This window comes from Pleurodeles waltl, chromosome 4_1 (genome assembly GCF_031143425.1).
Source record: "Pleurodeles waltl isolate 20211129_DDA chromosome 4_1, aPleWal1.hap1.20221129, whole genome shotgun sequence".
NCBI classification, from domain to species: domain Eukaryota; kingdom Metazoa; phylum Chordata; class Amphibia; order Caudata; family Salamandridae; genus Pleurodeles; species Pleurodeles waltl.
Window position 1 is genome coordinate 708,880,624 of NC_090442.1, and position 22,197 is coordinate 708,902,820.

Here is a 22,197-nt window from a genome sequence, read left to right on the forward strand (position 1 = left end):
AACGCCTTTGACGGCCACTGATGTAGACTACATTTATGACCCAAAATTACAAACTCAATAATTTTTGCAATATGAACTAGAATACCCAGTTCCAGCAAATACACTGCCCACTGATCAGTATTGAAGATTCATGTACACCGATGGCTCAGTGCAACCTGCAACTGCCACATAACATCAACACTCCGCGGCTTGCGAGGTCGTAAGTGGCTATACGGAGGATAATACATTTTGTCCCTAACATATATACATGCAAACCCTAGGGGATTGCACAGCATAATTAGCAGAGCTAAAGGCTCTAGTGATGGCACTGGAACATATGGATCATGCACAGTTGTTTTTGATTTGTACTGCTGTGTCCAGTCCTTCAATAAATACCTGCATTACTGGCATCAGAATGGGTTCAGAGGTTCTAAAGGCAACACCATCAAACACAGACTTCTGTGGGGGAAAGCAGCAGATCTGAAGGAAATGCAACCAAACGTACGTATTTTACATGCACTTGGACACCAGCGCATAGGAATACACATTTCTGGAAATACACTGGCTGATGAAGCCACAAAATCAGCAGTAGCTACAGCTGTTGTTGCTGCAGTAACCTGCTTAGGTACGAAACCGGACAATGACATATGGGCTGCCGTGAAAGCCACGGGCTGAAGACACGCCCTATCTAAAAGCATTTCCTGCTAAATATTCCTACTGAATGAGAGGCTGCCTAGACACCACAGTAAAGATACCAGACGTGGGGGTTTGAGTAATTCCCAACAAAAAAATAAGATCAGAGTTGATTAAAGCAGCCCATGAGGGGGTAGCTTCTGTCCATGGTGGTGTGGTGGCTCCAATATCATTATTGCAAGCACATTATTGGTGGCCAGGTCTATACAAACAGGCCAAGCAGTGTGTCCTTCATTGTGACATCTGCTAACAAATTAGGGGTTCCACCGTCAAACGCCCACCGCAGACACCCCTCCTAATTTCCAACAAACCATTACAATGTGTGTACTTGGACCATTGTGGTCCCCTAACGCTGGACAGTGCATACAAATACATCTTTTCCGCTGTTGACTCTTGCTCCAGATTTGTATGGTGTCTTATCCAGGTGATTGATTGACACCTGATCTGATCGATATGAGTCAATAAGGACGCTCAATGAAGGACCCCGCACCAATAATTCACACAGATTATTAGCTTTAATAGAATTTTCAGTGAAATATATAATATGCATTTGGCACACCAACAGATTAGAATGAAAATAGCAATAAAATATCTGTTTATATGTATGCAAAGAGTTCACCAACATGGCTTTTACGACACTGCAATAATAGACAGCCTATGAAAAGCATATTCAGCTAATGCATCACATTCACATTGAGACGTTCAAGAAAAATCAAATATAAATGAGAAGAATACATCAGATTACAGACATAGCACTAGTATTTTAATCAATCAGAATGAAGCAGAGAAACAAAGGCCTTTTGTCCCTGGGTGGAACTTAACTTTATCCACAATGCTGGGAAGCCCTCTCCCACTTGCTCGAACCTCTGACACCCTCGAGCGTCGCAGTCTAAGAACAGTACAGCCAGGGAGGCAGTGTTGTTCGCTAGCCATTATTTTCTGGCCTTTTCTTGAACTTTCTTTCTCAGGGTTAGAGTAACCTTTGTTTGCCTTTCTCCCACACTTCCTGCTTCTTGCACATGCAGACTGCAGATAATTTTATCTATTGAATGTTGGAAAACAAGCTTGAAAACGACATTGTGAACTTTTCCACGTACGGTTCGGGTTTCTGCATGTAGCACGCTCATCTACACTGCTCAGACTAACTAACCATTCGCGTCACAATGTCTTCTGCACCTTTCCCTATACTGATCATATGGGTGTGGCCATAACGCTCAGCCGACGCTTGGACTGTTATTAAAGATTTGCGAGTCTTTATCGTTACATATGCAGTTGTGGCTTTCCATTTGGACCAGGGCCCTTCTTTTGCCTCAAGGGCCTTCAGGGACGCCATGACTTAGTTAGGGGTCCAACTCCATTACTCGTCTCCATTTCCATTTCATCCAGAGGGAAATAGTGTCGTGGAGCAACAAAACCGTGATTTAAAGCAGTCCTTAACAGCCAGAGTCTTAGATACGGGGCGTAGTTGGCTTAACCACCTGTATGGATTCCAGAGGGCACTTAACAATCTGATTACAAGGTCCCTGGGGGGGGTCATACTTCATACGTGTGCCTGTTCAGAACTTGAATGTATGTTCCAGATCTTTATGGTCCTGGTGTGGAGGTGGCAGAATCACCCTTTGACATAAATGAATGTGTCACTGTCTTGCAGGAATTGTAACAGTTCCGTGACAACACTTCTGCCAATGCTGCCTCCACAGGAATTAAGGATATACCAGTAACACCTACTGTCTGGATTCCTAAGGTTGGGAATCTAGTACGGGAAAAGGTTGCTGTGAAAAAGGAGTTTGGTCCTTTATATCGTGCACTGGTCCCAGTCTTGGGAATACACGGTACCAGAACTGTCATTCTACCACCGTTGGCTAGTGCTAAAGAAAACCGATTTGTGTCTATCGACAATGTCAAGTTACACCATGTGGCCGATCCTGCACAGGAGACCAAGAGGAGCAGCCAGTAGTTCCCAAATCCCTCTCCCTACTGGTTAAGAAGTCCCTCTACAAGTTTTGAGCAGCAACACCAACACCTCTCCGAGCTTGGGGAGGGTGGAAAATGATCTTGCATTAGTTCCACTAACATCTGTTACAACAAACAATATTGCAAATACTGATCAATTTGATACAACTTCAACACAGATGGATGGCGTCATTTATTATAAACCACTATGGGAGACCCCTACCAGTTCTCCTCCTACAAATACGGCTCCAGCTTTTGCACGAACTGCTTCTGGTTACTTCTCCGACGTCAACGACACCTTTTCGGACTCATTTGCCTCTTCTACATCTAAACTCCCAAAAACACATAAGCTGATAAACTGGCTTAAAACAAATGACTTTATTTTTCCATGGAACTGTCTGTGGCTTTCCTTGACTGTATTAGATTTCCTCCTTTGGATTGGCTTTGTCATAACATTCTTTCTATTGATACATAGTCATTTTCTTCCTGAAAGATCAACAGTTGAACTAAAACCCAATTTTTCTTCTCACAAGGTCCGCAGAGACTTGTCTTTCATGAACATTTCCGCTATACCAATTCCTGATAGGATTATTTGGGATAAAGTAACATTTGATATATACGGCCCCACAGAGGTCATTCAAATACCATATGTGTTTAAACTTTCAATGAATGATGTAATAATACCCGGAGTTGTTTCTGATGACTGGGATGTGAAAACAATTGATTCTATGATGACTGAATTGCAGTATTATACTGTATTTGAAAGTGAAGATATTTATCATTTTAAAGAGAATTATGGTGACATGTTTTGCTATAATTACTATGGGCACCATTTCATTCACAGAGCAAATACCGCAAAGACTATCTTTAATTACACACAATGGGAAAATTGTCCAACTCCACCACAAGGGATTTCTAAAACATATTCTGAAAAGTTTGCATATTTTTCTGGGCACAATATTAAAAATGCAGAGTCATATTATTTCAAATTGCCATCAATGGAAAATGTACATATATTATTGACAGACACATAATTCATTTATTTGAATTCCTTTGTTTCCCGGTTGGCTATAGAAGGCTATGAATATTGGCTGAAGTCGATTGACTTAAAAAGTGTGTGGGGAACTAGAAATTTGCAAATAAGGGGGAAGGAAGCTTTATTCAAAGCATGCCTGATACCTGTCGAAATGATATTTTTAAATGAAACAGTACAAACTAGTTGTTTAGGCTTAACAAAGATTAAGGATTTGAAGGCGTCCAGTATTCCTGCCCCTGCAAAATTTTACAAATGGAAAAGTATATAAATGTAACAGAAGATCAGCTTGATGAATGGGTCCAGAAAGGAATGTTTAATGCTTCACCGTCACATCCTGGCGGGTGATTATTGTGGCCTGTAGATACCAACGGGTGTCATAAACGTTTTATAAACTCCACAGGAGGTTTTAAACCTAGTAGGCTGGATCCTCGCTCCGGGTCATCCAAACATGCGGGTATAGTAACAACATACAGTGTAGGGAAACTATGCCAGCAATGGTTGAAGAGTTCCTCACTAGATGCTGTTAGAGAACACCTCAGTCTCCTGTCTAATAACACTGATTTACAGGATTTCCTGTTAGGCCCCAGAAAACAACACAGAAAGCGCTTCTTATATGCAGTATATAACAAAATTCAGAAGCTTTCCCAACAAGAAGCTGCTGCCCGGTTAAGCCAAATAGACCACGAAAACTTACAGAAGGCATTTGCTGTGGTAGACAATGGGATTAATACCCTGTCAAACCGGATAAACACCTTAAACAACATTGTTTCTTCTGCAATAGACATAATACAAAGTGATATGTCTTTGTTACACCATGGACAGAGTCAACTGAGGTCCATTATGCAGTTGGGTTGGACACTTCAAACATTGAACGCAGGTCGCTTTCCCTGGCAACATGTTAGTGCAAGGGACATATTTTCTACATTTAATTTAACGCGACAACAGCAACTAATGGCTAAGAAAGAAGCGACTTATGTCATGTTAAACATCAAAAAGTCATAAAAATTGCCTTTTACTGTGGCTGAAATACCATCTGCTGAGTGGTTAATATGCGGGGTCATTAATCTGCCTATTTCAATACTCCAATTCACATCCTGTTTAAAACATATTCCAGTAGGCAGATGTGAAAGGATGGGAGATACTTACATCCATGAGGTGTGGGAGCTTCCCTTCTCGTACAAATGTCTCAGTGGCATGATAGAGGTCTTTCTTAGCGATAACGAATGCAAGACTTTTGTCAGCCATTCAATGGTTTGTAAACAGTTGTCCTTGCACAGGGCGTATAACGCTTCAACAGCAAACTTGGCTTTTTATGTGAAGGGAGTTCCAGTCCCGTTGATTAGACCAGCGTTCAAGGTGCTTTCAAATGACAGCTATATTATCCTCATTAGTGAGAGTAGTTTGTTGTTTCGGTCTCTAAGATTGTTACATGCTGTGGGAACATACTTTTTCCTCCCACAAGACAAAGAGAAGTAGCTGAGATTTGGCCCCATATTGCTACTTCTAATTTGAATTTTGACAAGTTGAGCAGACTCAAGGCTTTATTGTTCCAAAAACATGCGGAGCTCAAATCTGCACTCAAGACCTACGCACTTCAGGTGGCAAGGTCATCAGCAGAGATACAGTCCCTTTTAAGTGCTAACTTTCCGAGACACTTTGGTGAGCTCGTGGGACGAATATTTAATACATCCAGTACTACTGGAATCGCAAATTTCTTAAGGCTGTTGATTCTGGTTTCGTTCACACTTTCTGCATATTTGGCTTAATACCATCAGCCATCCACTCAATATTCTCTAGCATTTTCAATGGGGTTTCCGATAACTTTGGCTATATTACGTGGCATCTTGCTATTGCTACTTTTTTTGCGCAATGGCTGTCCCGCTGCAACAAGGAGGAATGAAAGCACTTCCACAAGCGCAGCTGTGTCGTGAATGCATGATGCGGTACTTCGGAGCAATACTCCTATGGAAGATGGCATGAGTGCCATAATTTGTGGGGTAATTAGCAGTGCATGGCAAGGGCCATATAGTTATAGTGACCTTAGGGCAGAGATGAAAGCTTCGGATTTTGACAGTGGGACCTGCTTTACAGGCCCTGCAGCCAAAGCCCACAGTGTTTGCTGTGGCTTGGCTGCAGAGCTGCAGCCAAGACTTAGTAAAGAGCTATATCCCAGGGTAGGCACCCCGGGACATAGCAGGAGCCGTCTCTACGGGTGTGGCAGTCCCCCAGGCCATGAGTGGCTCCAAGAGGGGGGCAACGCGCCCCCTTCTTACTGTGCATACAGCCCCGGGAAGGTGCCCCCCTCTCTTTTTTTTTATATATTTGCCCTGTCAAATACAGTGTAGCCCCGAGGTGGTGGTTCCCCGGGGCGCATGGGAGAGATACAGGCCCCCCGCATTAAGTACATTTATTGCTGTGGGGAGTTGGTGGTCCCCAGGGCAACATTTAAGATTTGCCCTGGGGAGGTGTGGTCCACAGGGCAGCAGGGGGGCATGTGGACCACACATATAACTCATAAGCCCCAGGGAGGTGGCGGTCCACTGGGCAGTGGGAAGGGGCCAGGAGCCCCCTACCCCCCACACTTTTTATTTTACACAAAATGCCCACGGGACCTGGCCCACTTTGAGGAATTATGGTAACTAAGCGTGGGAGGCCTTACTTTGATTTTAAAAAAATAATAAGAATTACCGGAGGTCTGCGGATCCACAGCGACTTGGCCATAAAATAAAAAAGTATGCTTTTTAGCCTTTGGGACCCCACTATCAGAACTAAGGGGTCAGGGTATCCGTACCCCTGCCTTTTTTTTTATTTTGTACTTTTCTTTTGGGACTCGGCTTCAGTCGAGTCCCAAGATGGCTGACAACACTTAACAACTTCTGTTGTTAAAGTGTTATCAGCCAATCAGATCTCTGCATGAGATCGGGAGGGGTTGCGTATCCTTCGCGTCCCTAGATATACAAATTTGGATTTTTTTAATTTCTCTAAAGAACAAGTTACTTACCTTCTGTAACACCTTATCTGGTAGAGACATAGACTAGCTGCAGATTCCTTACCTTAGAATTCTCCCCAGGCGTCAGACTGGATGTGGAAAACTTTTTCAGCAGTACCTCTGCACGTCGGTAGAAAGTGTTGTCCGACTCCGTATCGACATCATCCTCCGGATATGACGTCGACGGAGTCCATATAGTCACTCCCCTGACGCGCTGACGTGAGTTTCTTCTGTGACTAAAATCCGCACAACAACGCGGAGCCACAATAGAAACTGACAACCGCAAGTGTATGACAAGAGAGGTGGATGTAAATTTGAATTTACAACTACCAAATTAAAAAGCATGGCAAAACAATTCATGAGGGAATCTGCAGCTAATTTGGGTCTCTAAAGGATAAGGGGTTACCAAAGGTAAGTAAGTTGTTTGTCTGATAGAGACTACTAGCCGCAGATTCCTTGCCTTAGAATTAAATACCAAAGCAGTATCAACACAGGAGAAGGGTATCTGAATACATCCTACCCAAGTCTCGCAAGAAACAACCGGTCAAACTAAAGGATTAGTATACCACACAAGAGCGAGACAAGGTGAGATGAAGAATTTATCTCACCTGAATAGGGTGCACAACTTATAGAACAGTGTAAGAAAGTATGAAATGCTAGGGTGGCGGAGCGTATGGCAATGAAAATGAATCTGTTGGTAGAGAACAACAACAGGGAAATAACATGAAGCGCTCCAAAATGGAAGCCGAAGGAGGAAGGTGCAGAAGCGTCCCTAACAGTCACTGAGACAATAGTAATGGTACACCATCAAGGGTTAACCATAGAGGATATGAAAAAAGGGAAGCACTGCAAACATGCTTCTCTCACCAGGGTGCATAGGCAAAACTCGCAAGAAGCAGAAAACTTAACACAGAAAGGAAGAGTAACCCAAAATACCGAATGCACATCCCCAGGAACACCCATGGGGAAAACCTGAGGAGAGGTGAAATAGAACTGGTAGACACCTAGAGGTAGACGGCAGAAAGCAAGAAATGTATGCCTGGCATACAATGGTTAAAAGATGATGTCTGGAAGATACGTGTCGAGACACCAATACGCACAGAGATAGATGTAAAGACATGGATGTGGCCATACATATGATATTTATAGATATGCAGAGGGTCATGCAAACACAGATGCTGATATAAAAATAGAGACATAGACCTATGAAGCAGAAATGAGACATAGGTATACATGCCTATATGTACATAATATATAGAGAACATAGGAAGAAATGAATTGCTCAACAGCACAGGAGTAAAAGAAAAGGGAGAGAGAGAAAGTACACCCCTCAAGAAAGAAAAGCCAGCCAAACAGGAAAATCACTGCTAGTGGACTAAAAGTAAAAAGAGGTTGGTAAAATCACCCGCTGATCGGAATCAACAGAAGCCTCATAGGTGTGAAAAAGACCAACATGAGGCATACAAATGCCGTGTGAGTAGAAGCCAACCACAGAAGGGTAAGGCAATAGCAATGACAATCCAGCAGATTTAAAAAACAATTGCTGAAGACTGAAGGAAAAGTCTAGTCCACAAACACATTCCCAGAGGGATAGCCAATGCATAAGAAAACAATCCATAAGGAAGAAATATGAGTACCTTCTTGCAGCTGACAGAGAAATGATGAAGCAACTGCTAGGACTGGAATCCTACATGGAAAAAATGCCTGAAGATAGTGGTAAAAAAGATGACCGAGGCATACAGAAGGGGGAAAAAATCCCAGGAAGCAAAAGAAACCCCCTAATGGGACGAAACATAGAAACAGGAACCCATACAAAATTGGAAGATGCCCCAGACCTACCAGAGCAGGGCAGGCGAAACAAGAAATAGGCACATCATTTGTGTGGAAAGAATAGCCAAGCGTTGTTCCATTGGCAGGAAACAACCTTTGTCCTGGCCATTGTGTAGTCATGAGGCACTAGGTATTGCCACTAAGGGATAGCTCCGTACCCAAAAGGAAGAAGTGCATATACATATGGTAAATATAAAAGAATTAAAGGAGGGAAATGTCTTCAGACACACTCAGAAGAGAACTCTCAGTGTGAGGGTCTGTGACATATGCCATTAAGCCACACAGGATTGTTAAGTAAACATAGAATATATATATATATATATATATATATATATATATATATATATATATATATATATATATATATATATATTTATATATATATATATATGTTTGGCATGTGTAGTTGCAGATACACATGCTGTGCACTGTTCCTGCCATCTAGTGTTGGGCTCGGAGTGTTACAAGTTGTTTTTCTTCAAAGAAGTCTTTTCGAGTCACGGAACTGAGTGACTCCTCCCTTTCGACTCCATTGCGCATGGGCATCGACTCCATCTTACAATGTTTTCTTTCCGCCATCGGGTTCGGACGTGTTCCTCTTCGCTCCGTGATTCGAATCGGAAAAAGTAATAAAATCATTGAAAAACCGTCAGTATTGTTGCATTCGGGAAAAATGTTCTATCGATACATCGGCACCGACGAGACAACCGCTTCGGTGGCCCTTCGGGGCTTCCGCGCCCAGCCGAAGCCTGGTCGGCTCGACCACACCCGTTGTCGAAGCCTCATGGACCGGACCCCCTTCTGTTTCTGTCCGACGTGCCACGTGAAGTATCCGTACACAGACCAGCATTGGGTCTGTAATCTGTGTCTGTCACAGGAACACAGAGAGGATACTTGCGAGGCCTGCAAGGCCTTTTGCTCGAAAAAGACCTTAAGAGATCGAAGGGCGAGATGCTTGCAGATGGTGTCAAAATCGTCGCAACACCTCGACTTCGAAGAGGAGGAGATGGCTATCTCCATCCAGGGATCAGAATCGGACGACTCCGACGGAGACTGACCGCCGACAGCGGGCCAAAAAGTGAGTACGTCTGCCCCGAGCCAACCTCAAAGTCAGTCGAAAAAGCACAAGGCCTTGTGGATGCCACTGTCTGAATGCCATGGCTCGACCCATAAAAAAAGCGGTGACCAAGCAACACCTTCGGCAGCGAAGAAGGCCAAGATCGTGCCAAAGTCTTCCGACTCGAGTCGAGAAACCGGCGTCGAAAAAAGTCGACATCACCTGGTCGAAGCCACTAAGCCTCGAAAGAGCCTTTCGGAGCCGAGGCCAACCGTCATCATGGGCATTTTGGTGCAGAGAAAACCGGCTTCGGAGCCAAAAAAGACCTCTTATACAGAGGAACATGGGCCATCCATAAGGATACTGGAAGGATTCAAACTGCCCCTCCTCTCAAATTTAAGAGAAAGTTGGCTTTTCAACCACAGACAGAGACTGAAACTGATCAGCCAAGAGCTAAAGTGGCTAGAGAGAAATCACCAACTCGCCATTTCTCTCCAGAAATATCGCCACCACATTCACCACAAAGGACAAGGTCACCAATTGGCACTCCAACTGCACAGTCACCCACACATACTGTACAAACACAGGATGATGTAGATCCCTGGGACCTCTACGATCCCCCTGTATCGGACAATAGCCCTAAGTGCTACCCCTCAAAACCATCGCCACCAGAGGATAGCACCTCTTATACCCAAGTCTTGGCCAGGGCTGGGACATTTCATAATGTCAGTATGCATTCAGAACCATTGGAGGATGACTTCCTTTTCAATACCCTGCCTTCCACGCATGCGTCATACCAAAACCTGCCTATGCTACCAGGCATGCTTAAGCATGCACAGCAAGTGTTTCAAGAGCCGGTTAAGGGAAGAGCCATGACTCCAAGGGTGGAAAAAAAGTACAAATCACCCCGTCGGACCCAGTGTTCATTACGCAGCAGCTCCCACCGGACTTTGTAGTGGTTGGTGCAGCAAGGAAACGTGCAAACTCGCAATCATCAGGAGATGCACCACCCCCTAATAAAGAAAGTCGCAAGTTTGACGCAGCGCGGAAAAGAGTGGCGTCACAAGCGGCTAACCAGTGTGGCGTATTGCAAATTTGCAGGCCCTCCTTGCTCGTTACGACCGAGCCCACTGGGATGAAATGAGTGACATCATTCAGCATCTATCAAAAGAGTTTCAGAAACGGGCTCAACAAGTGGTAGAGGAAGGGCAAGCCATCTCTAACAACCAGATTCTTTTGGCACTGGACTCCGCTGACACCGCCGCAAGAACTGTAAACACGGCTGTCACAATCAGGAGACATGCTTGGTTACGAAGCTCAGGATTCAAACCTGAGATACAGCAGGCAGTGTTAAACATTTAACGTTTAATCAGCAGCAGCTGTTTGGGCCGGAAGTGGGCACAGCCATCGAAAAAATGAAGAAGGACACTGACATGGCCAAAGCTATGGGCACGCTCTACTCTTCCCAGCATAGAGGGACATTTAGGAAACCACAATTTAGGGGAGGTTTCAGACAGCAACCTTCAGAGGCATCCACCTTTCAGGCAAAACCCACCTATCAGTGCCAATACTAGAGAGGGGGGTTTCGTGGATCATTCAGTGGACAATTCCCAAGATCAAGAGGAAAGTTTCAGCCTACCAAGCAGATCCCCAGTAACAAACAGTGACTCCAATGTCACACTTCCCCAACACACATCACCAGTAGGGGGAAGATTAACACACTACCACAAACATTGGTCAGACATAACCACGGACACATGGGTTCTATCAATTATCCAACATGGTTGCTGCATAGAGTTCACACATTTCCCTCCAGATGTTCCCCCAAGAGCGCACAAACTGTCGGCACAACATCTAGACCTGTTACAAATAGAGGTACAAGCACTATTAACAAAACAAGCCATAGAACTAGTACCTCACCACCAAAAAGGAACAGGGGTTTACTCCCTATATTTCCTTATTCCCAAAAAAGACAAAACACTAAGACCAATTTTAGATCTCAGGACATTAAACCTCTTCATCAAATCAGAACATTTCCACATGGTCACACTACAAGATGTAGTTCCCTTACTAAAACATGGAGAATACATGGCAACACTGGATCTAAAAGATGCGTATTTCCATATACCCGTCCATCCATCTCATAGGAAATACCTCAGATTTGTCATACAGGGCAAACATTACCAATTCAAGGTACTGCCCTTTGGGATAACAACAGCACCCAGAGTATTTACAAAATGCCTCGCTGTAGTAGCAGCTCATATAAAGAGACATCACATGCACGTATTCCCATATCTCGACGATTGGCTAATAAAAGTCAACGCTCAACACCGGTGTCAAAATCACATGCAGTATGTAATAGATACCCTACACAAACTAGGCTTTTCTATAAATTATGAAAAATCTCACTTGCAACCATTCCAACTACAACAATACTTGGGAGCAACACTCAACACACAAGGAGCAATTGCCACTCCAAGCCCACAGAGAGTTCAATCTTTTCAAACTATGGTGTCAAACATACAACCAAATCACCAGTACACAGTCAGATTTGTCATGAAACTACGAGGCATGATGGCCTCATGCATCGCTATTGTCCCAAACGCACGGCTACACATGCAGCCCTTACAGCAGTGCCTAGCAAAACAATGGATGCAGGCACAGGGTTAACTTCAGGATCTATTGTTGATAGACCGCCAAACACACTTTTCGTTTGAATGATGGAACCCTGTAAATTTAAACAAAGGACGGCCATTTCAAGACCCGGTGCCTCACGCCATTATCACAACAGATGCTTCCATTATTGGGTGGGGAGCACACCTCAACAATCACAATATACAAGGACAATGGGACAATCAACAAAAACAACTACACATAAATCACTTAGAACTACTAGCGGTCTCCCTAGCACTAAAAGCTTTTCAACCCCTTCTAGTCCACAGACACATTCTTGTCAAGACAGACAATATGACAACAATGTACTATCTAAACAAACAGGGGGGGACACAATCGTCACAACTATGCCTCCTAGCACAAACAATTTGGCATTGGGCAATTCACAACAACATTCACCTGATAGCGCAATATATACCAGGCATTCACAATCAGTTAGCCGACAATCTCAGTCGAGATCACCAGCAAACTCATGAGTGGGAAATACATCCCCAGATTCTACAAGATTACTTCTACCCCTGGTGAACACCAGACAGATCTGTTTGCAACAAAACAAAACGCAAAATGCCAAAACTTTGCATCCAGGTACCCACACCCTCAGTTCAAGGGCAATGCTCTATGGATCAATTGGTCATGGATATTTGCTTACACTTTTCCCCCTCTCCCACTCATTCCTTTCCTAGTCAACAAACTGAGTCAAAACAAACTCGAACTAAAACTCATAGCACCAACGTGGGCTCGCCTACCGTGGTACACCACACTGTTGGACTTCTCAGTAGTATCTCGTTTACATCAAACTCCCAAACATACCAGATCTGTTAACACAACACAAACAACAGATCAGCCAGCATCGCTCAACCTAGCAATCTGGCTCCTGAAGTCTTAGAACAGCCAGACTCAGTAGCAGAAAGAGCACTGCATACATTAGACATAAAGAGAACGAAAATGTATTGTTAAGACCGAACAAAATCATTTAGTAAAACTAAGCAATTGTTTGTTGCTTTCCAAAAAACCCATGCTGGTAACCCTATAGCCAAACAGGGCATAGCCAGATGGATAGTCAAATGCATACAGACCTGTTACCTCAAAGCTAAAAGAGAGTTACCCAATACACCAAAGGCACACTCCACTAGAAAGAAAGGAGCAACAATGGCCTTTCTAGGTAACATACCAATGACAGAGATTTGTAAGGCAGCCGCTTGGTCTATACCTCATACGTTTACCAAACATTACTGTGTAGATGTGTTAGCAACACAACAAGCCACGGTAGGACAGGCTGTACTAAGAAGATTATTTCAAACGACTTCAACTCCTACAGGCTGAGCACCGCTTTGTGGAGGATTACTGCTTTGTAGCCTATGCACAGCATGTGTACCTGCAGCTACACATGCAATTGAACGGAAAATGTCACTTACCCAGTCTACATCTGTTCATGGCATGTTCCGCTGCAGATTCAAATGCGCCTTCCCACCTCCCCGGGAGCCTGTAGCCGTTTAAGTTGCAATTACATTTTTTATATATGTAAATAAACATTCCTTTAGCACAAACTATGTACATACATATCTATTCTATTGAATGGACATCTTTAGTATTCTCATTCTACCACTCCTACCGCACCCTATGCGGGAAAACAATCTAAGATGGAGTCGATGCCCATGCGCAATGGAGCCGAAAGGGAGGAGTCACTCGGTCCTGTGACTAGAAAAGACTTCTTCGAAGAAAAACAACTTGTAACACTCCGAGCCCAACACTAGATGGCAGGAACAGTGCACAGCATGTGAATCTGCAGCGGAACATGTCACGAACAGATGTACTGGGTAAGTGACATTTTCCATATATATCACCATCAGTGTGCAGTGGGCTACTGGTCCCAGTGTTCATCTGTCTGAGTCTAGTGCCGAAGAGATGGCATTGCTTAGATGCTCACATTCCTGGACTATGAGGTCTTGGGTTGGCCGATGTGTTAGACAGCGATTAATAGGGTCTAGCTTTTGTTTAATGATTATCTGGTTAAATGCCTTTTGATCAACCTTTTCCCATTTCATACTCAGGCCTGTATCTTTTATTAAAAACAAGATTTCCACTCCCTTCCTTATTCTTACGGCCTAATTTAATGTTGTAGGCTAGGTTAATACACAGGGGATTATGATCACTGGCACAGTGCGGTACTATCTTGAATTCAATAATTAAATTAAAATCAGCTAGACTGATAAGAATAAAAACAATGACGCTCCCTTTGGAGTTCCCTGTAAATGTCAGAATTTTCTGAATATTTTGAGGATTTTTTTCCCATGCAAACATAAGGTCATACTTACTCATAAAGGTATTTAAACATCCCCTACATCTGAATGATTAAAATGGGTTGTCTTCTCTCTTCCCTCAATCAAAAAACTACACGCATGTGAACCTTCCGATTGACATAGGGGCATATTTAAGTCTCCTACCCAGAACATGGTTAGGTGTTTGTCCTGAAGCTGAGTAGATGAATCGAGAGAATCAATTACATCCTTAAGGCTTTTCTTCCAAAGGCCATATGGTACATTATTATAGAAATTTATAAACAAAGTACCCTTTCTCCCCTCAATCAATAATAGGACAATCATAAAATAAGATGAGGACCAAATTAGGGATGCCTCCATGTTGGGTAAGTGTAACGAAACAAGAACTAAGAGACCACCACTTGACCTTCCTGCTGTAGATGGTATCGCTGGTTGGTGTAAAGTTAGATAACCATCCAGAAAAAAGGGATCTGTCCACCAGGTCTTCTGAAAACAAATTATATCGTACATAGATACAAAATGTAGCCAGTCTGGGTTTTTTATTTTCAACTGGAGCCCCCTATTTTCCAGCTAATCAGTGTTAGAGATTTATGTCCTAATCCTGCAGCCGGATCTTTCGTAGTGGCAGAAGGAACCAAATCCCAAGGGGGAGGGTCTAACAGGTCCACCTCTCCTTCTAATGAAGATATGTCTTGACCTTTTCCTTCACTTAGCCCCTCCAAGTTGGCCCTACCATACATGGGGATTAGAGATTTCAGAGCCTGAAAACGATTTACAATGGGAGCATTTATCTGAGCCTGTAAACCCCCCAACCGTGGATTTTGGTTTCGGGATACTGCAAGGGAGTCTGAAAATAAAATAGAAGGATTATAACAATGACTTAACGGGTACACATGAATCCCTTCTTTTGCCCTTGCACAGTAGTCCAAATCTGCCAACAGGCGTTTGACCAAAAGAGGATTTTTAACGTTTATCACAATGCAGTCTCCCTCAGAAGCCAACCCATTTCATTCTACGTGCCAAAAGGAAAAAGACAACTGTCAGGGCACTCATGATCATAAGATTAGAAGTTGGTGATGTATAGAATCTTCAGTGTGGAAAGGCAATCACACCATAAACAGTTCAGATTCAATTTATTTCTTGAAGCACAAAGTTCATCATAATAATAGAAGATCGTCCTTGAGTTCAATATTCATATAGCAACCACAGCCAACACGTGTTTCGTCCTATGAGAGAACACTCTCACGGACTTCATCAGGGCTTAGTTCAGGTAAGTCTTATGTAAGAAATAATCCTTTCCAAATACTTGTAAAGTCTCAATAAAGTGCAAACAGTCTCAGAACAAATCATCTAGTGAAGAATTCCTCTGACGCTATCTTTCATCCAAATAAGTAACAATATAATAGGAAAAACACTCCGTGGTCAAATAATCCCACGGCGTTTTCAGTATCACAGAGCCATTATCGTTAATGGCTCTGTGATACTGAAAACGCTGTTAATTATTGTTAATGGCTCTGTGATACTGAAAACGCCGTGGGACTATTTGACCACGGAGTGTTTTTCCTATTATATTGTTACTTATTTATTAGCAAAAAGGGGACCGCCTCCATGACTGGACCCAAAGGTCAGAAGGAGGACGAAAATGTCCAGGAAGAAGATCGAGAAGATGAATGTGGTACAAGGCCAGACAAGAGAACAATTCAAAGGTGAAAACATATAATAGCCAGCAGAGTGATTGGTGGAAACGAAGAGGTACCAACATCCGCAATGGAAGCAGACCACGGAAAAGAGGCAGAAAAATAAGTCCCACTACCGCAATGGAAAAGGACACTGGTAAAAAAACAACAGTAGAATCCTGAGTGAAACAAGGGTTAATACACTACTCCCAGAAGGAGCACTGAGTAAGTTCCCAGTAGGGAATAGATAATTATAAAATAACCACCAAAAGCCTACCCTAATAGCTCCAAAGAGCAGGGACTGGAAACAACTCTGACATGAGGCAGAACCTCATAGAGAGCACAATCTCTTTGGCAAACCGCCTATTAGCAGAGTACAACAGAAAACCCGCTTTAAAAGGTATAAGTCCTAGACTTGGTCAGAAAATAATAATGAAACCTGTTCACCCTAGTGGGGTTAATAAACAGAACACCTGCAAGGCAGGAGCACCACCCTGAGTGCTAGAACATGATAATAAGAAAAGCACCTGGGAAGAGAAGGAACACCACACTGGGTATCACATTATAATCGAGAAGCACATCACCGCAGTTGCAGTAGGAAAAAAGTGTTACAGGGGAAAAAATGCAACTGCCCCTGAACAATGCACCAAACCAGAAGAAGACTCTGGAAAACGAAGAGGACTTACAACTGAGTCCCACCATGAGCATCTCTAAAGCTTTGTAAGGCTAAGTCAGCATGCACCCCAAAAAGGGAAGTGTCATCAAAAGGTATATCAAGTAAAGATGCTTGCACTGCTTACAAGAACTTAACCATGCCCTTCTTCGCAACGCTACTGAAGAAGCCATAATCCTTCCAACAGAATCTGTGTAATCCTTTTTAAAACAGGTTTGGAGAAGCTGATAAATTGTCTTATGGATGTAGCCAGTGGTGAGTGGATCATTCTACCCTATTAACTGCATATACCCAGTAAACAATTTACTCCTCCCCTTCTCCCACTTCCTAGAGCTGCGAATATGAAGATAGACCTGTTTTGTGGAGAACCTTTAAAGCTTTCCCTACCAGAGAAACGTATGCCCTCAGCATGGTCCCAGCGAACCCAATAAGAATTAACAACCAGTCCCAAACAAGGGTTGTAATCATTAAGATCACTTTGCCAAGAAGAGTAAAGGAAGGGTATCTTCACCCCCGGCATCCTGTAACTGTTCTTTGATGAGGAGCCATTATCAAGCCTGTGGGAAAACTAGGAGAACAAAACAGAAAGAGCATTGTTATTCACTAGATTCACAGTTACTACCCACCAAGAGTAGCATTTAAACAGGTGTAATGGCAGAGTAGCAAATAAGCTCTATGATTATAGATGAGAGTTGCTAATAAGCTCCCTATTGATAGGGACATCTTTTTGTTTTAAGGATGGTGCAGCTATAGGAGTCCCCTTAGTTTGACAGAGATTAATAAATGGGCACACTAACACCGAAACAAAGTATGCTGGTCTTCTACCACAGTTGCAGGGGAAATTAGGTGTCGCCATCCCTGTATTGGTCATGTACGAGACTCCCTTAGGTGATAATGGTACTGTTATCCTGTACTACTGTATTCCGATATACAGCACCAGGAAGCCTTATCTCATTGTATAGGCAGGGAAGAAACATGGTAATACTAGCTTTTTGAGGCACCAGTCAACATATTCTGTTGTATAGATCAAACCAAACAAAATCATTAAAATCAACAGCTCTTTTTCTTTCTGACAGCAAAAAAATGAGAATTGTACCAAACAGGTTCTTTGTGTGTAAGTGTTCCTACAAATGGAAAAGCATCTTTGCTGTATTATCACCATAAAGTCACATAATTGTTTTAACTTTACAGTGGTGTTTAAGTTCCAGCAAGTTGGGTTTCACTATATTTTACACTAGACAATTGTCACAAGTCAAAATTTAAATGCTTTATTTTTTTTTAATGGGTACTTAATTTCTTCTTCTCCAGGGGATCCATCACTACCACCTCCCCCAGCTACATTCACAACCAAGAGGACGACATCAAGCACTGCCCCAGAGGCACACAGCACCACTTATCAAGGTATAATGGGAAATTCATGTTAACATTGCCAGAAAATAATTCATCTAATGTGGTCTTCCAGTGCCAGGTACTCCAGTTAAAACAAGTGACCGCCTGAACCAGGGCTTATTTTTCTATAAGCCTAAGGAATCCTCACTGGAAATAAACTCTTTTCAATGCATCCTACCTTTGATTTTTAATGGTTGAGGGAGATGTTGTCTTTTTAACCCCAATCATTTGGTGGAGTCCTATTGTTTGATTTGTTTGATTGTACAATATTGGCTTTATTAACATACTGGTAGTGTATGTGCATGAGTTTATGAACATCTATCTGTGACGCTTGGTGCATGTCTGTGCCACTTAAGAGATTCGTGAGGAATGCTTAGACACAAATCTGTTCAGTTGACCTTGTAAAAAATGGAAAAATGCATGTTGCTTTAAATGAATATACGAGTTGTAAACTGCACTGAAGAGGATATAGGGACCATGTCAAGAACAAGTAAGGCCACAATAAAAGTTTGTGTATTATAATATGGGCCGACCATTTTTGTGAGCCAAAGCCGGAAATGGTGAGGTGGTTTGTACCAGTGGACATTGAGGTGCTACCGGAAGAGGTGAGCCTGTAGCTCTCTTCTGAAACTGCAAAAGTGGGATGAAAGCGTGATATGCAGAGGGGTGTTAACTCAGATCTTCGGAGCATACATGGAAAAGGTTTAATTTTTAGCCGTAAACTGTATCACATATTTTGATATTGAGACTGGGGTTGTTTTGGCTCCTATTGTTACACTGACTAGCAGAATTAGTTGTTCCTTTTGCTTTCTAAGATGAGGTGAGCTTGAAAGGTAAGCTATTGAACGCCCTTCTTGATATAAGTGGCGTTTATGTATTATTTCTGTCCTGTGCGATGTGCAATATGGCAGCTTGTAAGATTCCTTTCTGTGGGCAAAGTGTGAGGGCTTTCAGTTTCAGTTGCCTACTTACTGTTGGTGCATTGCTCGCCCCATGTCCAGGGTGAAAATGACTGGCACAGGAAGAATCAGTGGAGTGCATCATTTGACAAAGTAAAATAGATATTGGTTGATTAGAGGATAGAAGACCACTTAAATACTCAGCAATAATCTCTGACTGACCTCCTTCACCGACATGTTCTGTAAATTCCAAATATCACCTGGGGAGACACAGGGTTAAATCCACGGTAACTGACAATAGGAGAGTAAAATACCCAATACTTTAACTCTTTGTAGCAATACACTCGTAATAGCCAATTTTGGGATGCCTAACTACCTAAAGTTAAGTACTCACTAACTGGACTGTGTGCTAGTGTTAACCTTGAATGACAGACTATATATACTGAATAGGTGGTATTATATCCCCAACATTTGATTTAGTTTAACAATGTATCGACTACATCGGTGTAACTCCCCTGCAGTTAACCAGGTGATGGCAGGAGCAGCTTGCAGTATTGAAAAGACGCTTGTGGGTTGATTAATGAAAAATGTCCTAGCTAACGAGAAGGAAAGTTTCAATTCTATTGAAGACAAGGGGGCCAGGATTATCCCACCCAGGCAACATTTCTTCTTAATGTACCTCTACCTCCCATGGGCTAAAATACCTTGCAGGATAAAATAATAATCTGATATTAGTTTTGGTCCTTCTGGAAATAGTGAAAGTAACACTTTCTGAAGTGAGGACCCTAGCTGATAAATCAGGAGCTCTAACATCAGAAACTCTTTTGCACGATATGAGGCATAGAAGAATAGCTAATTTCGCTGATTATTGTTTCCGAGATAAGAAATGATTATCTTGCCATTGAGAGAGAAAATTTAAGACTATGTTAACATCCCAGAGACCTGAATATTTGGGTTCTGGAGGTTTAGAAAGGTGAATACCCTTCATTGATTTAGATACCCACAGATGTTTGCCGACTGGTTTCCTGTCAATGGCGATATATCCAGCAATAATTGCTGACCTAAAAGAGTTGATTGTATGATTAGCTGGACCCAATCGGGCAAGTTCAGCTGAAACGTTCAGGATGTAGGTTAGTTCTGCCCCCAAGGGATCAAGATGTTTGTCCATACACCATTGGTTCCAAGCCGATCTATATGCCTTGGTTGTACTTGTAGACCAAGCTGTTTGAATTAAATTAGTGGCTTCTTTTGAGAGGTGTTTGTTTATCCAACATCCCTGGAAATCCTCCAGGCCTTGAGGGAAAGATGGCCCTGGAGAACTAACGGGTGAGGAGAGCTTTGATAATCTAGAAGTATTGAAGGGAATAATTTTATTGGGTGATCCCAAGATAGCTCCATCAGAGTTGGGAACCATGCTTGAGATTTCCATATTGGAGTCACTTGTACCAAAGGTGCAATTTGACGTCTTACCTGAGCTGCTACTCTGGGAATTATTATAAACGGAGGCAATACATATGGAAGATCCTTCGACTAGTCCTGGAGAAAAGCGTCTGTTGCTATTGCACCTGGGTCCAGTCTCCAACTGACATATCTCGTCAGTTGGTGAGTTAGTCGAGAAGCAAAAAAATCTAGATTGCAAGGGCCCAATATTTTCATTAGGGCTAGAAAAGTGTTCTGATCTAGTTTCCAATCTGTATTGTCCGCGAACTTCCTGGAGTTCCAGTCCGCCACAATGTTTTGATCCCTGGGATAAACTCTACAGTTACCAAGATCTGTTTCTGAAGGCAATAATGCACAAAATACTTTGCTATTTCTGAGAGGGTTTTCGATCTAGTGCCCCCAGATGATTGTGGACTGGACTGCTGATATGTTGTCCCTGGTGAGAGATTTGATTGCAAAAAATCCCGCCAGGAGTTCCAGGCAATTGATATTGAGAGAGAGTTCTTCCTCTGACCATCTGCCTCCCATGGATATGTCCCTGCAACTGGCTCCCCATCCCAGACAGCTGGCATCTGATTCTATTACCATGTCTGGTGATATGCCGAATATTGCTGTTCCCGTCCAAGCTTTCATGTGGTCTGTCCACCACTGGAGCTCTGTCTTGGCTACCGGAGATAAGGAGATTATCTCTGAATAAGTTAGTCTCTGTAATGCACAGTAGTGAAGGGGACCTGGAAAGATGGCCTGAATTGATAAGGATAAAGTCCCACTACATGACCAATTGGCGGAGAGATAATCTTTCTCTTCTGAGAACCTTCCTGAGTTCTTTCTGGATCTTGGTAAGTTTTGTTAGTGGAAGGCTGAGAGATGCTGTGACTGAATTTATGAGGAACCCCATAAATACAATCTGTTGAGTTGGAATCAGTTCTTATTTTGATGAGTTGATTACAAACCCTAGATTTTGAAGGAGCATATTAGTTGTGTTCAGATTGAGTCTGAGCTGAACCAAGGATTGATCCACCAGGAGTATGTTGTCTAGATAAATAATCATCTGTGTTCCCCTGGTACTTTGTGCCCAGCCAGCTACAATGTCCACCGATAATGGAGTTCCAGTCTGTTTTGCCTGTTCCACTTGTTGTAGGATTTGAGTCAGAGGGCCAGCCACGTCTAGGAGTTTATCCTGGCAACTCCTCCAAGATCTATTAATCCCCTTTTTTGGGTCTTTAATGTATTTGCTGAAAAAGGTACATCATGTCAGGTCAGTGTCAGAAGTGATGGCTACCTTGCCGGGAAGGGAAGGTCTGGGGCATTGTGCCCTAAGTTTTGCCCTGACTTCTTTTTCCAGAGGCTGGCAAATCTTATTGGCCACATAATCAGTCAACTTGGGTTCAGTAGCCCATTCCGAAGATCTGGGGTGGTAAATTTCTGATGGATCAAACATATCAGATTCTTCCTCTAGAGAATCAGAGGAAACAGAACTAGGACGCCAGAGACTATTTATCTCATGTTCCTCATCCGAGGAATTTTCAGCATCCAGTACACCCTCCCCTCCAAGGTGGACCCCAAAGAAAGGGTCATCATTTTTTGTGAGGAAGTTGCGCTTTTCCCTGGGTTGATATTCCTCCCGGTAG

General features: G+C 42.9%; 1 protein-coding gene across 2 annotated transcripts in view; it reads left to right on the forward strand.

Annotated features, from left to right (window-relative positions):
* IL15RA (interleukin 15 receptor subunit alpha) overlaps positions 1–22,197 on the forward strand; it is a 413,899-nt gene that overhangs the window by 214,781 nt on the left and 176,921 nt on the right. For both annotated transcript variants that reach the window (XM_069229273.1, XM_069229274.1), the window contains exon 3: positions 18,147–18,239. In XM_069229273.1, coding sequence (XP_069085374.1) covers positions 18,147–18,239 — 93 coding nt within the window. The remainder of the gene's footprint in view (positions 1–18,146; positions 18,240–22,197) is intronic.